A 15,218-nucleotide genomic window follows, 5' to 3' on the forward strand; every position below is an offset into this window, starting at 1 on the left:
ATATTTCGCAATTTGGAAAACCATTCGTTTTTTTACGGACACTGGCCCATTTTCTTGAGAGCCTGGCTCAAATCTTGTGGACACGGGCCCTTTTTTTTTAAATTCTCGACCATTTCCTTGAAAACCTGGCCAAATTCTTTGAAATGCTGTCCCAATTTTATGATAATCTGACCCAATTCCTTGGAAGGCTGACCCAATCTCTGAAATTCGGGCCCAATCTGTGGGACTCCAGCGCAATTTCTCTAGAGCCGGACCCAATTTTCGTGGACGCTGCCCCAATTTTTTGGGGCCGTGTTTGAATTTTCCGAGATAGGTCCATTTTTTAAGGACACTGGCCCAATTTCTCAAGCTCCTCGACCATTACTTTAAAACCAGGCCCAATTCTTTAGGAAGCTGGCCCAATTTCGTGAAATCCTGCCCCAATTCCTTTCCCTTTCGAACGGCTGACCCAATTTCTGAGATTCTGGCTCCATTAATTGTAAGGCTGGCCCATTTTTCTAAGTGCCTGGTCTAACTTTTTGAAATTCGGGCCCAATTCCTAGGAAGGCAGACCCAATTTCTTGAACTCCAAGCCAATTTCGGGGACTTGGGCCCGATTTTTGACTTTTCCCCAATTCCCATGAAGACTGACCCAATTTCTTGAAAGGCTGGCCGAATTTTATGGATCTCTGACCCAATTTCCTAGATCCAATCTTCATACTTTCGTTAACATAATCGTCTTATCTCAATGAAAATAATAAAAATGAATATTCAGTGCATGAAATAATTTCAGGAAGTGCACGAAACGCAACGGAAGTAAGAAAACAAACTGTTGCAAATAAAGAAAGCCAGGAGAGGGAAAAAATTTTGAGGATAAATAAGATAAGACACAGGAAACGGAAAAAATAACAGACGAAAGCGTACCCCTGGGCCTTTCGTGCTGTTGTCTGCAGGGGGCGGTGGTGGTGGTGGTGGTGGAGGCGGCGGCGGCGGCGGTTGCCGGCGTCGTGAATACGAACGACGCAGTGGTGGCGCTCGGGGTGCTCGGTCATCCGGCGTCACAACCATCAGCTCCTCCGTCGCGGGGAGCGCTGGGGGCTGCGGCCCCGTGGTGGGGCTCCCCTCCTACAAGAAACGCCAAGGTATCCATTTTTTATCTTCAAATTGGGACCGAAAAGAGTTACTTGGAAAAAGAATCGTGGACCAAAAATTCATAGATTTTCGAATACATTTTTTGGCCCACATATTTTTGTGCACTTAGAAAACTAAGTAGGATATTTCTCTCACGAGTTAGTGGAGGTTTTTTTAAAAATTGGGACGGTGTCCCAATTTCTTGGAATGTAGTCCCAAATTTTTGGAACCCCATCGTGAATTTTTGAGACAGTCTTAATTTTTTCATAATGTCACATGATTTTATATGGGCCCAATTTTTCAATAATGTTGTCCTAATTTAATGGCACACATTCCGTATTGACAAAAGCAAGTTCCAATTGCCTGCGACAATTGTTCGAGACTGATACATACTCCTACCACCAGAGAGTCTAACCATAAGGAAAATTGTTCGAAACTCAGGCCCAATGATCAGAGAAACTGACCCATTTTTGCTCAATTTTTTTAGGTACGGGCTCAACTTTTTCGCAATAGTATTCCATTTACTAGAATCCTGGCCCCATTTCCTGCAGTGCAGTTCCAATTTTCAGAGACTGGTCCAATTTTTTGGGACTCAAGCTCAAAGTTCTTTAGACAATGTTTCAATTTTCCGGGACTTCCAGGATTTTTCTATAATCCTGTCTCATAATTTTACATGGGTCAATTTTTCCACAGTGCTGTCCTAATTGAATGGCCCACACAGCCCAATTTTTTGGGACTCAGGCCTAATTATCTGATAAACTGGCCCATTTTTGGGAACCAAGTCTCAATTTTTTCGGACCCAATTTCCTGAGAAACTGGTCAATTTTTTCGGACCCAATTTCCTGAACAACAGGCCCATTTTTTGGGACTCCACCCCAATTTTACCGATACAATCATCGTAAATTCTAAAAAAAACTTCACTAACAATAAAAAAAGTGATGTTTCTCCGCAAAAAAACCTCACATCCATGAAATTCGAAGGGAGCTCAGCATCATGGGGACGAGGTGGACGTGGACGTGACAGAGGTCGCGGGGGTGGCAGTGGAACACCGCCCATCGGATATCGTCTGGATTCAGGCGTTGCCCCCGCGAACTATCCATCAGGACATCAGAATGTTGGTCCCGGATTTCGGGAGGTCGTGAATATTCTAGGCGCGAGAAATCAAGTGGGCACATTGACTGGCGTTGGGCCACCACCTGGCGCCGAAGAAACCGACGAGGAGGAGGACGAGGAAGAGGGAATAACCCCAAAACGACCGCCAAGGCCGCTGTACAGGAGATTTATCAACTATGTACGTCAAGCGTGGACGGGCGTCAAATTTGCATTAGGTAATTAACACCCTATTTTCGCGCTTTTCGTGTGTATTTTGTAGCTTTGCTTCTGCATTATGGCTGAACGTTTTGTATGCTTTAACGTGGAGTGAGAATTAACTGAAAATTATTTCTCAGGTTATTTTTAACAGTTATTTGATGTACAATTGGGGAAAATTGTTCATTTTTTTTACCACATTATTTGTCTCGAAAAATTAATGTCTGAAATTAAGACATTCAGGCGTGTATCCTAGTTATTCTTGGTGTTTATTCAAATATTTTTCATTTCAAATTCATGTTTTATTTTTTTTCGAATACTTTATTTATTTTTTCCCAATGATAATACTGAAATCGAAAAAATTTCAAAAGATTACCATCAACCATTAATTCAAAATGGCGTTTATGTGGATTAAACGATGCAAATAACATTTTATTTGTCACGTTTGATGACTTTGAAATAACGAATGGTCAAGCTCTACCCGGCACGTATCGCCGTTGATTAAAAACGAGCTATTCAGGTGGAGAGTAAACGCGACGGGGATGAAACTGAATTTAATATGGAAGCTTTATAGTTGGATTAACACACCTCCAGGATCAATGATTCTTCATAAAAATAAATAACCGTGTATTGGGTTTACGGGTAATAACACACGCCAGACGTGTTTCGAGCTTGTCAGTGATATTGACGGAGTAGATTCCACGGAATGCGTTTTCATTTTCGACATGACAGGTACTAACGTTGCAGTGCTTTGTCATATTTCCAAAGAATTTATAACCGTTTTAGGTCGGTTGAATGTAGTAAAATCGTCAATTGCTGTTACCCGCAGCTGCCAGTGATATCAGAGAGGCAATGAAGCTTGGTTATGGACTGTTGGGTATTGTTCAGGGCCTTTTTCAGCTGGTGATTTAGGTCATGATTTATAAAATCAATATTAACGTCCGCTATTGGATGTTGAAATCCAACATTGAATGTCGACATTCGACATTTAATATCATCATCTGACATTGCATGCTGTTATCCAACATTAAATATTGGTATCCAACATTAAATTTCGTCATCCGACATGGCATGTTGAATTCTGACATTAAATATTGGCATCCAACATTAAATCAAATTATCCGACATTTAATGTTGACACCCGAGATTACCTGTTGACATCCAACATAGAATGTTGAATTCTGACATTAAATATTGGCATCCAACATTAAATCAAAATATCCGGCATTTAATATTGACATTCAACATTAAATGTCATCATCCGACGTTACATATTGACATCCGACATTGAATGTCGCCTTTCAACATTGAAAGTCATCATCCAACATTCAATGTCAAAGTTCGAAATCCTAGAATCAACTTTGAAACGATTCGAATTATTGAGATTCGAGATTAAATGTTATCATGCGACATTGCATGTTGACATTCGACATTAAATGTCGTCATCCGACATTGAAGGTCGAAATCCGACATTAAATATTGGTATCCAACATTAAATTTCATCCTCCAACATTAAACATCGACACCCAACATTCAATGTTAACATCCGACATTGCATGTCGCCGTTCAACATTAAAAGTCATTATTCAACATTCAATGCCACACTAGAATCAACTTTAAAACTCCTCGAATCATCATTTTCTTTCCTTTTCTTAAACATAAAAATCCATAAGCCAACGAAAATCAATAGATCCATTCAAAAAGTTGATCATCTTCATCGAAACCAAATGACTCCACCATTACCAAAAAAACTCTGACCCTCAATGTCTAATACACTTCCCATTCCTCCAACACATTAAAAAAAAAAGCCCCTTCCATTTCAGACTCGGAATACGAGGAGGAGCAGACACCTAGATACAGACCAGACTCGTTGGCGAGTCTCTGCAGGGCGACAAGATTTACCGAGGCTGAGTTGAAAAGAATATACCGGGGATTCAAAGCCGAGTGTCCCACGGGTGTTGTCAGAGAGGACACCTTCAAATGCATTTACTCACAGTTCTTTCCCCAAGGAGGTGAGCCATGCTTTTTTGTTTCATTAGTCGCAGCGATGATGAAGAGCTGACGCACTCGTGATGTGTCACCGCGAGAGAATTATCACCTGTGTTAGCAGTTTTCGCGCCGTGTTCAGTGGTACGAACGTACTTTGGTCAGCCGTCAGGACATTTCCACTGACACGACCTTGAATTTCAAAGTTTTCACTGATATTTTCATATGTTGCGAAAAAATTGAATTTCATAATGAGAAAAGACTTGGTGAATGTCAGGATTTTCCCGCTTTTACTCGGCCCTAGGAAAATTCGAGAGAAATAGTTATTTTTACCCGAACGAAATTCTCATTTTATCCTCAATTTATCGTACACCAGGCGAAATCAGCGCCGGCACAGGGTCAATATGGGGCATGGCTTCAAATGAAGGGAGGTAAAAGCGAATATTTACGATGTAGAAGCACGTAATAAAAGTGTCCAAAGGGGCTTTTGAGTAAATGGAATACGTCGATACATCTTCACAAGCCGTCCTGCAATCTAAAAGCCCCGGGTTTCATCCATTCCCGAGATTCCTGGTGTGCCTTCACCGAAAGTAACCCAGGAATGCATAAGTAATTTCTCCCCGCCTTAATAATTTTTTTTCCATAATCCTCTATTTATGAATACCATGAATATTCCCAACCCAGTCTTGCTCGTTTTTTTTTATTATTCTTCATTTAGGCTGACACAATTCTATAACTAGAGGATGAAAAAATGAGGCGAGTCGAGTCATAACTGTCATCCAATTCCGTAAACAAGAAACGCCCGTGCGCGCCATCTAGAGTGACGCTCTCACATCAGCGGTGTTATTACACTCTTGCACCCGGTGGTGGCGTAATCAAAAGCGCAATCAGTGCCCACATAGTGCGACAAAAAGGAGAGTGCGAGTTGAGGGCCCAGGGAAAATGTACATCAGTTAATGTTGATTACTCGATTCTCTGGTGTTTTCATTTCATTCGTGTGGGAAATTCCGTGTGGAGGTACATGCGGAGAGAATTTTGGCGAAAATTATACTAGGTGTTTGAAAAAAAAGTATAACTTTGCTCTTTTTGCAAAATAAAAAATCTTTTCAACAATTTATGTCCGATATTTTTTGTATAAAAATCAGTGTCTATTTTTTCTATCGGAAAAAGGAGTTGGGGCGAAAAATTGATGGGACTGTCTAATAGAATTTCAAAAGAATTGAAATAATTGGGATTGTAGAAGATGGTATTAATCCGCAATATGTGTGCGTGCACCCGGCAGTTTGTCAATTTACGGGGTGAGGTCAGATGGAAAAGTAGAACAAAGCTTTGGGATGAGCTGGAGCGGCTAGACGTTGGGGGTATGAGTCAACCACGCGGATGAGCATATTTACCGGGCCACCCTAATTAAAGCTAAATTCAGCCTCATTCTACATGGCAGAAGCATACTATGGTGACTCTTCAGTTTACCATTGGGAGAGTACAATGACCAATTTAATCATCTCCTGCCAGAGAGACGGGTGCAGCTAATCTAGCGGGGGCTAAACATTTGGGTTCTACTAAACTAGATTTTATGCGAATAATTAGGTATGAATGGTTATATGTGAATGATTAGGTATGTATCACCGTCTCTTTCGCTCGAAATGTCGAATAAATTCAAGGAGGTTATGATAATTATAGTACAGAGACGCCACCGCAGGGGGGCGCAACAGCTAACGATGACCACTAAATCTTTTCTTTCTTGACAACTGCTAGTTTCTCATGAATTATCTGTCTCACATCATTCCAATAATAATATTTTAATTCGCTTAAATTTTTATTTATTAGTCTTGCAGTCTATTTTATATCAAAAATTCATCATTGAATTAAAAAACTCGTCAATGTTTTGGTTCTTGTTTTGAATCTCTCCAGTCGTTTCTTTCCAAAATATCTACAATCCGTAGGTCAACAGTTGTCCATTGAGCTTAAGACCTCAGTGCAAGGACGCCACCGCAAGGTGGCGCAGTAGCTAATCACAATCACTCTACCCCTCCACCACTCAATACGACCCGTCTCATATCATAAAAATAATATTATAATTCACTACTGGTCATCCGTGACCCATCACTCCTCAAGGTTATGACAACCTGAATGTCACCATCACCTCAACTTCATCGTTATTATGATGTTGATCCGATCACTCGCCGATAAAACATCCCCTCGGAAATTTCAATTGAGTCCCGTCGACTGTGAGAAAACAATAACGTTACTGCTGACGTTTGTTTGGACAGCAACGGGGCCACGAGGTACAAATAACAATGAGAGAACCGTGCATACACCCTCTCTGTCAGCATTATCTTTTTTGTCGCTTCGGTGCAATCGAAATCGAATCAAACGATGCGATCCGACGAACACCACCCACTCTACTCTTGTTTTTACAAGGCTAATGCCGGGAGATAATGGCTTTTGGAAGCTCTCAGCGGTTTTATTCCACCGCGTTTTCTTATTATGTATTGAACGCAGGCCAAGTCTCCCGGGAAATTCAAGTCAAGCGGGGGAATAAAAGTGAAGGATTGCGGGAGCTACTTGAGAGTTCACTGGGACTTATCAATAATGAGGTGTGGAGGGTTGTGAAGTTTATCGGGCGAGTTCTTAGGATGAATATGAAGGTTTTGAAAACGAGACGCGATGAATCTTTTTCATTCTTCAATCTCAGAATTTATAGGTGAAGAAAATTGAAAATTGCGGGTATGTCTGTTGTTGAATGTTTCGGAAGATTAATGAGGGAGCTCAACGGTTGTGAATGGGTCGTTCTTCTTCGGAGTTTCTTGGTGATGATCTGTAGATTCTGATGGTGGAGAGATGACGATTGGAATGAGAAAATTCGATTTCCCTCGAATTGTAATCATCTTTTGTAATGAATTGAGGAGTACTGCTCTGCGAGTCATTTCTGTGAGGGTCAGATGGTTCAATGTAGTGGGATAAAATGAACTTTTGCAAGACATTTCGGAGGTTTTGTATCCGCTCGTTTGTAATCCGCTTACGGGGGGATTGAATCTCTTATGATGATTCTACTTTGATTACTTCTGATGAAATGGAAAATTGAATTATGATTCAGCACACTGAGAGACAAAATCACTTCTGCCCGAGATGTATGTGTTCCACGTGAGAGATCTTTTGATGTGTTGAATCAATTTAGTTGTAGACAATAGAGCAAATTTCCATCAGAACTCGATAACATCCGTGGAAATTATTTTTTTGGTGAGAAATTCATACCTCTTTCGGGTGAATGCATTAGTTCTACAGAAAATTATGTGAGGGTTTGACGGTGTCAAGTGAAGGTTATCGAGTGGAGTATATATTTCGCCAGTAAACAATTCCAATTTTCACGAAATGAATGAAAATCCCAAGATAAAAGTCCAATTGTTGGGCGGAAATAATTTTTCCTCCCGATGCATTATTCATTCCGTCTTGCATGCGCATAATGTAAATCCCAATTGCCCTCCATTTGTTGTATTTATATTACTATAAATTCACCAGCATATTCTTCGAGAATAAAAGACTCTCAAACGTCCGTCCCATCATTATTTAACCTCCGTTATGGTCCATTCTTGGGCATCCAGTTGAGGATAATCTCCCCGACATCCTATATCCCTGGACCGGAGGAGTTCAAGACATTTTTCTCAGTTTCCAAGAATAATTTCAAATGAAAATCCCGGTGGAGTTGGTGCGCGCAGTCTGCTTTCATAATCAAATGAAAAATTGAAATCTCGGGGTAGATAGATGGGCTACGGAAGCCGAACAGAAGTTTAAATGTAAATTTGAGTCAAACTTGCTGAGAAAACATTTGCCATTTCCGAGTATTGTATGCCTTTGTCGGCATGACATTACCGGAAATTTCAAACATTTTTATGTATTTCTTATTCAACGATGAGACAAATGGTCCAATGATCGTGCAGATGTACTATGATTTTATTCCAACTAATAATTTCTTTCAATTCTCAATTCTTCAATGACTGTTTTAGCGTGCATTTGAACCAAAATTAATGCCGTAATTTGGGGCTTTAAGAATGACTTAAAGATGGGAATAGTTCCTAGACTATTTCATCTAGTATTTTTTCCAATATTTCTCTCCGTGGGAGAATAATACCAGATGCAATTTTTCTTCTTTTGTATCAGCAGCGTAAAAATCCATGAAAGCTGCATACATCATTCTCGAGCGTCATCCCGTAATTTATGGGTGTATGGAGTACGAAGATTGATGGATATGGGTGATTCGACGCTCATAAAAATTTTGACACGAATCAATCGATTGTTGAGGGAGAGAGAGAGTCTCTTATCTAGTCTCCTGCCCCGTCGATTCTCCGGAGGGAGAATCGACCCTTGAGTAATGATTCTCGAGAGGGAAGGGAGCCTTTCATTCAGCAGGAAATAATGACGAGAGTTATAATTCGGACGTTCGACCCACGCGGAAAGAATATCTGCGGATAATTGTACACATATTCATCGATTCAGTGAGGAAAGAAACCCGCGAAGTTCTCCTCATGTCACATCATAATTGATGAAGATAATGAAGAGATATTGAAGAGACAAGGACGTGAATTTCCGTGTAAAATTTCGTATAAAATAAAAGTGTGCAGGCTGTGCCTTTTCAGAATGAAAATATCTCATATAGAGGAAAATTTATCAACAAATATTTTATCCCTAAGTTACAAGATTGCTATCATATCATTATTATTGTTTCATTTAAGGGTTCATTTCTTGTCTGTGATTATTAGACAACCGAAACGAAAAACTACTAGCCCTTGTTTCGCATAAAACAAAGGTTTTTCGAGAGCAAAATATGTATGGGAGTATCGAATAATGAAGGAGTAGTGCTAGAAATGGAATTTCTTGCGTGTACAGAGAATGCAATTTTTTTTGAACTACTAAATCTATTTTTGCGACAAAAATTTTTCATTCCGATGCGCTCTCTGCATGTTTGGCACAAAAAAATCCTTTTTTGATCATTTTCAAAAAACTATTTTCTTTGCACAAGTAAGACCTGTTTGAAAACATTGTCGTTTTTCTCTCAGCGTAGATTAATTCAAATAATACCAAGTACGAGCATCAATTAGTACAGCGACGCCACCGCCAGGTGACGCCCCCACGGAAGCTAGCGTGTTGAACAAGTCTCAATTCAAATCGTCTTAATTCAATAATTTTAGAGAACTACAACTTTTTTTCTGTTTATTTTATCAATTAAATAATTTATCTTATGGGCAATTCCCATTTCTCACTCTCCAGAAAAATCGGTGACAGCATTTAAAAGAGAAATGTACTTGACAGATGTGTCACATGCATGATACATCGCTCCTCGATCTTCCCGTGATAGTTTTCCATTTATAAACTGTCGTATTCAATATCTTACGATATTGCACGCGATATTTGTCACTCAATCACGGCTAGAGCCCAATATTACTACGAGGCGGGTGTGAAATGGGGTCAGTTTTATGTAGGGAATGAAGAATTCTTCCTGAGGAAATGACACGAACTTTTGGTTCTAATGGAAGTCACGTCACACACGAATTGTATGCGTTACCTCGATATTTTTATCGTAAATACTGCACGAAAATGTTGTGCTCCTCACGCGAGTAAACCACTTAATACCACAAAACTAATTCAGTAATTAGTAACAATAATTTTGAAATTAATATATGAATAATTTTATTCACACGAATAATCTGTCTCCAACAAAATGTCTCAGCTGTTGTGGACGAATGAGCTGCACACAAAAAACAATATTTTTGGCAAATATTCATTTACTTGAGAGAAACATTAATTTCTTCAAAATCGTATTTCTCCGGTCGAGTCATTCCCAGGCGAGCCTGATTAGATTTCAATTATGACAATCATGTTGCTCTAGAGGATGACTATGTTGCACATGAACTTGGTTAACTCCTCCAATGATTATTCATTTTTCCTAAATTTCTCATTTTCTAGAGGGAAGAATTTCGATTAATTTTTTGATGTTGATAATTATTGAGGGAGTTCACTCAAGGTCATAACATGATCATCTTCTAGAGCAATGCAATTGTCATAAATGAAACCTAATGAGAATTACCTGGGAGTGACTCGATTAGAAAAATACGGCATTCAAAAAGTAAAAACTTCTCTCAAGTAAATGGATATTTAGCAAAAAAATTTTTTTTCTTAGGGTGAGGTTCTATATTCGGAAAATATTCGCTATTGGTTGTTTATCAGCTGTAAATTAGAGAGGTTATCTAGATTCTAGTACAGAGACGCTACCGCGAGGCGGCGCAGGAACAAATCACAAGCTCCAAATCCCCTCCATCACTTCTCCCATACAAATAATTTCTCATTAATTATACTCTTCACATAAATATTAAATACAATGCCGCAAGACTTAATCAGCGCATTATTCCCTTTGTTTCAGCGAATACGAGTCAATACGCCCACTACGTCTTCAACACCCTGGATCAAGATCACAGCGGATTATTAAGTTTCGAAGTGAGTACTCCTTATTTATAATTTATCCTCTCTTTTCTCCTTTGAACTGAAGCCGATCCTCTCATCTCGACTGCGAAATGCATCACACTTCATTATTCATGAAGCTGCGATATAGGAAGGCAACAAAAGAGAGTGGAAGACAATGTCAAATTTTCTGGAGAGATGGAAAAATATTACCCTGCGATATATTGTGTTGTTTCCGTTCGCGCTCTCCCCCACCCCTTGAAGAATCCCTCGTATATCGCCAAACTTCCGGAAAGTCTTCTAATCCCATTAGTCTTTGTCTCCCCTACCTCAGAAATTTGTATGCGGAGACCGGAAGTCTACGTCACGACTCTATACCTCATCCCCTGAATTTTTCCGAGTCTCAACGATCATTAAATGATTAATTGCGATTGATGATGCCGCGGGTAAATGCCATGTAATGGGGGCAATTCCGGAATTTTATTAATTTAAAAATGTGAGTGATCTGAATTTTTAAGTTATTGGGATTACACGTGTTATCTTTTTCCTAACACTTTCACTATTCAACTGCTAAACTTGTTCCCCTTGATGACTTGAAGAAAGTAAATATTCAGTTCAATCTTAGAATTTATAGTTGGAGAAAATTTAAAATTGAGATGATTCATAGATTCTGACGGTGGAGAGATGACGATTGGAATGGGAAAATTCTATTTCGCTAGATTTATAATCATCTTCCGTAATGAATTGAGGATTACTGCACTTCCAGTCATTCCTGTGAGGGCCAGATGGTTCAATGTAGAGGAATAAAATGAACTTTTGCAAGACATTCCGGAGAATTTGTATCCACTCGTTCGTAATCCTCTTACATGGGGGATTGAATCTCTTACGATGATTCTACTTTGATTACTTCTGATGAAATAGAAAATTGAATTATGATTCAGCACACTGAGAGACAAAATCACTTGTGCCCGAGATGTATATGTTCCACGTGAGAGATCTTTTGATGTGTTGAATCAATTTAGTTGTAGACAATTGAGCAAGTTTCCATCAGAACTCGATAACTTCCGTGGAAATTTTTTTTTTCGGTGAGAAATTGATACCTCTTTCGGGTGAATACATTAGTTCTACAGAAAATTATGTGAGGGTTTGACTGTGTCAAGTGAATGTTATCGAGTGGAGTATATATTTCGCCAGTAAACAATTCCAATTTTCACGAAATGAATGAAAAACCCAAGATAAAATTCCAATTGTTGGGCGGAAATAATTTTTCCTCCCGGTGCATTATTCATTCCGTCATGCATGGGCATAATGTAAATCCCAATTGCCCACCATTTGTTGCATTTATACTATTATAAATTCACCAGCATATTCTTTGAGAAAAAATACCCTCGAATGTCCGTCCCATCATAATTTAAACGTCGTTATCAATCATTCTTGTCGTCCCGTGTCCTAGACCTGAAAGTTACGAAAACTTCCGTGGAAATTTTCTTGGCGAGAAATTCCTACGCCCTTTGAATGAAAACATTATTCTACACAAGATTATTCTACACAGTTCTACACAAGATTATGATGCTTTTACTCCGCGAAATGAACATTATTGAGTGCAGTATATATTTCTCCAGTAAACCGTGATAATATCCCGAGAATAAATGAAAATTTTGCCATTCAGAACTTTCAATTTTTTCGTCTTTATGAAATTGAAATCGCAGGAAGACTTCCTCTCTCGATAAGCGACCGCCTTTTCCCGTAATTTCCGTTCCTTGGAGATTGACTCCTGATTCTGACCTTCGCCAATAAAAAAACATTGGGGACCAGTGGAGCTGTTGAGGAAATTGCCAGCGCCCCAGAGCCGCGGTGGAGTGAGATTATCAATGGAAGTGGGAGGACGAATAAAAAAAAGTTGGCGGAAAAGTATAAAAGATTCTTGGTGCGGAATTTAATTGAAAAGTTTCGCGGAGGCGTCGGACCGTTTTTGAGTCGAGTATTTTAATGAAGGTTTTAATGACTAATGCTGAGTCCTCCTGCGGGTGATGCCGGCGGGCATTACGAAATACCAACAATAATCAGGCTATTTGCATGGGGGATGCTTGTTGACTGGATCATGTTAGATGTGGTTATGGGTGTTTGCTGAGTGAATAGTGCGAGATAGGTTCATTATAGGGGAATATTAGCATTAGTTAGTAATTTATTATTAGTATTAGTTAGTAAAATGATCAATAAAAAAGGTAAAAAGTTTAATTAAATTACACTAGATCTCCGGTCAGGATAATTTTTCATGTGATTATGAAAGCCTGCGCGCACCAACTCCAACGGTATTGAAGATTTTCAGACAAAAAATATCTTTTCAAGGGTCATCATGTTAAAGTTTTTTCGTCATTCAGGCCCGTTAGGTAGCGCCTACTATAGCTGTCTTGAGGGAAGCTAAATGGCGTTTAACAGACCAGGTCCGTTAAACGAAGCACAGGTATGGTTAACTCGAGTTAGCAGCCCTAGGACAATAAAAACATACAGTTTCTAGATGGGCAACCCACAAAACCTTCGTAGGAATACAACATGAAGTGTGCGGTTATCGCTGTCACTTGCTTGAAAACTCGGCGGATCGTTCACCACTAATACGATGCGCCACCGTCATTGCCGATGACATCAGGAGTTGTTATTCCGTTGCTAGGGAGTCAGTCGTAACTTGAGGGTTATATTGACAAAATATTAGTTTAATAAAGAGATTATATTCACTTTCTCGTTATATATCTATTTTGAATAGATTATATATATATTTCTATTAAAATGTGATGAAAAATTTGAGTATGTTGTGAGAAGAAGAGGAACGATGAAAAAGAAAAGTTGTAAACTGTAGATGTTCACACGTTGATTTTCTCATGAGAATAAATTTAGAAAAATGATTAATCCTTCTTTTTATTCTTTCAATTTGTTGCAATTTCCATTTCAGGAGGAGGAAGATTTCCATTCTCATCTAGATGTTTTTTGAATGTTTTTGACAGACTCCGTGAATTACAACTTTTGCATTCGTTCTTTCGAATCTCAATTTAGGATTTTGCATCTCTTTTTCTTCAATATTTTCTCTTCACTTGTCATTTCGTTTTTCTACAGTGGGGGGGGCTTCGCCCCCCCAACCCCCCCCACCGGGGCCTGCGGCCCCTGGACCCCGCTTCTGCGCCCCCTCACCTTCAACGGGCCTTCATGACAAAAAATAGTATGTGTCATCGGACCGTCACGTCGGTTTGCGATTCGTGTGAGTTAGCAGCACTCATCGCAAACCTCCGTCTACGGTCCTAATGACACAATATACTAATTGAATGTTTCAATAAAGTTTTGTCAAAGCTGAATTTTTTATTGAAATTGACCAGAATTACGTCATTATTCAACATTTTCTGCAATTCATCCATTCTAGAAATACTGAAAAACAAACAATTAGTTTTTCCCAATCAATTAAATTTTCTTTTACAATTTCGAAAAAATGACCATGAAAAATGTTTTGTGTATTCTTTTTATTGAAAATTCCCAGACAAAGAATATCTTTTCAAGGGTCATCATGTTAAAGTTTATTGAATGTTTCAATAAAATTTTGTCAAAGCTGAATTTTTTATGGAAATTAATCAGAATTACGTAATTATTCAGAATTGTTTGCGATTCATTCATTTTAGAAATATTGAAGAACAAACAATTAGTTTTTCCCAATCAATTAAATTTGCTTTTACAATTTTGGAAAAATGAAAAACACGAAAAATGTTTTGTGTATTCTTTTTATTGAAAATTCCCAGACAACAATAATCTTTTCAAAAGTCATCCTATTAATGTGGTTGCTGAGTAAATAGTGCGAGATAAGTTCATTATATGGAATTATTAGCATTAGTTAATAAATTATTATTAGTATTAGTTAGTAAAATAATCAGTAAATGTAAAAAGTTTAATTAAATTACACTAGATCTGCGGTCGGGACAATTTTTCATTTGACTATGAAAGCTTGGGCGCACTAACTCCACCGGATTTTCATTTGAAATTATTCTTGAAAACTGAGAAAACTGTCTTGAACTCCTCCGGTCCAGAGACATAGGATGTCGGGGAGATTATCCTCAACTGGATGCCCAAGAATGGACGATAACGGAGGTTAAATAATGATGGGACGGACGTTTGAGAGTCTTTTATTCTCGAAGAATATGCTGGTGGATTTATAGTAATATAAATGCAACAAATGGAGGGCAACTGGGATTAACATTATGCGCATGAATGACGGAATGAATAATGCATCGGGAGGAAAAATTATTTCCGCCCAACAATTGGGCTTTTATCTTGGAATTTTCATTCATTTCGTGAAAATTGGAATTGTTTACTGGCGAAATATA

The 15,218-nt window shown here is 38.8% G+C and overlaps 1 protein-coding gene across 1 annotated transcript in view; it reads left to right on the plus strand.

Moving 5' to 3' along the window:
• Positions 1-982: 982 nt before the first annotated feature.
• The window catches only part of LOC107048395 (Kv channel-interacting protein 1), a gene marked incomplete at its 5' end in the record, with an annotated part of 32,775 nt that continues 18,539 nt past the window's right edge, over positions 983-15,218 (plus strand). The window contains 4 exons of the mRNA XM_015271543.1: positions 983-1,121; positions 2,091-2,438; positions 4,242-4,430; positions 10,820-10,893. Of these exons, the coding sequence (XP_015127029.1) occupies positions 983-1,121; positions 2,091-2,438; positions 4,242-4,430; positions 10,820-10,893 (750 nt within the window). The remainder of the gene's footprint in view (positions 1,122-2,090; positions 2,439-4,241; positions 4,431-10,819; positions 10,894-15,218) is intronic.

The sequence above is a fragment of the Diachasma alloeum genome, unplaced genomic scaffold, assembly GCF_001412515.2.
Source record: "Diachasma alloeum isolate Michigan unplaced genomic scaffold, Dall2.0 Dall_scaffold_00192, whole genome shotgun sequence".
Lineage (NCBI taxonomy): Eukaryota > Metazoa > Arthropoda > Insecta > Hymenoptera > Braconidae > Diachasma > Diachasma alloeum.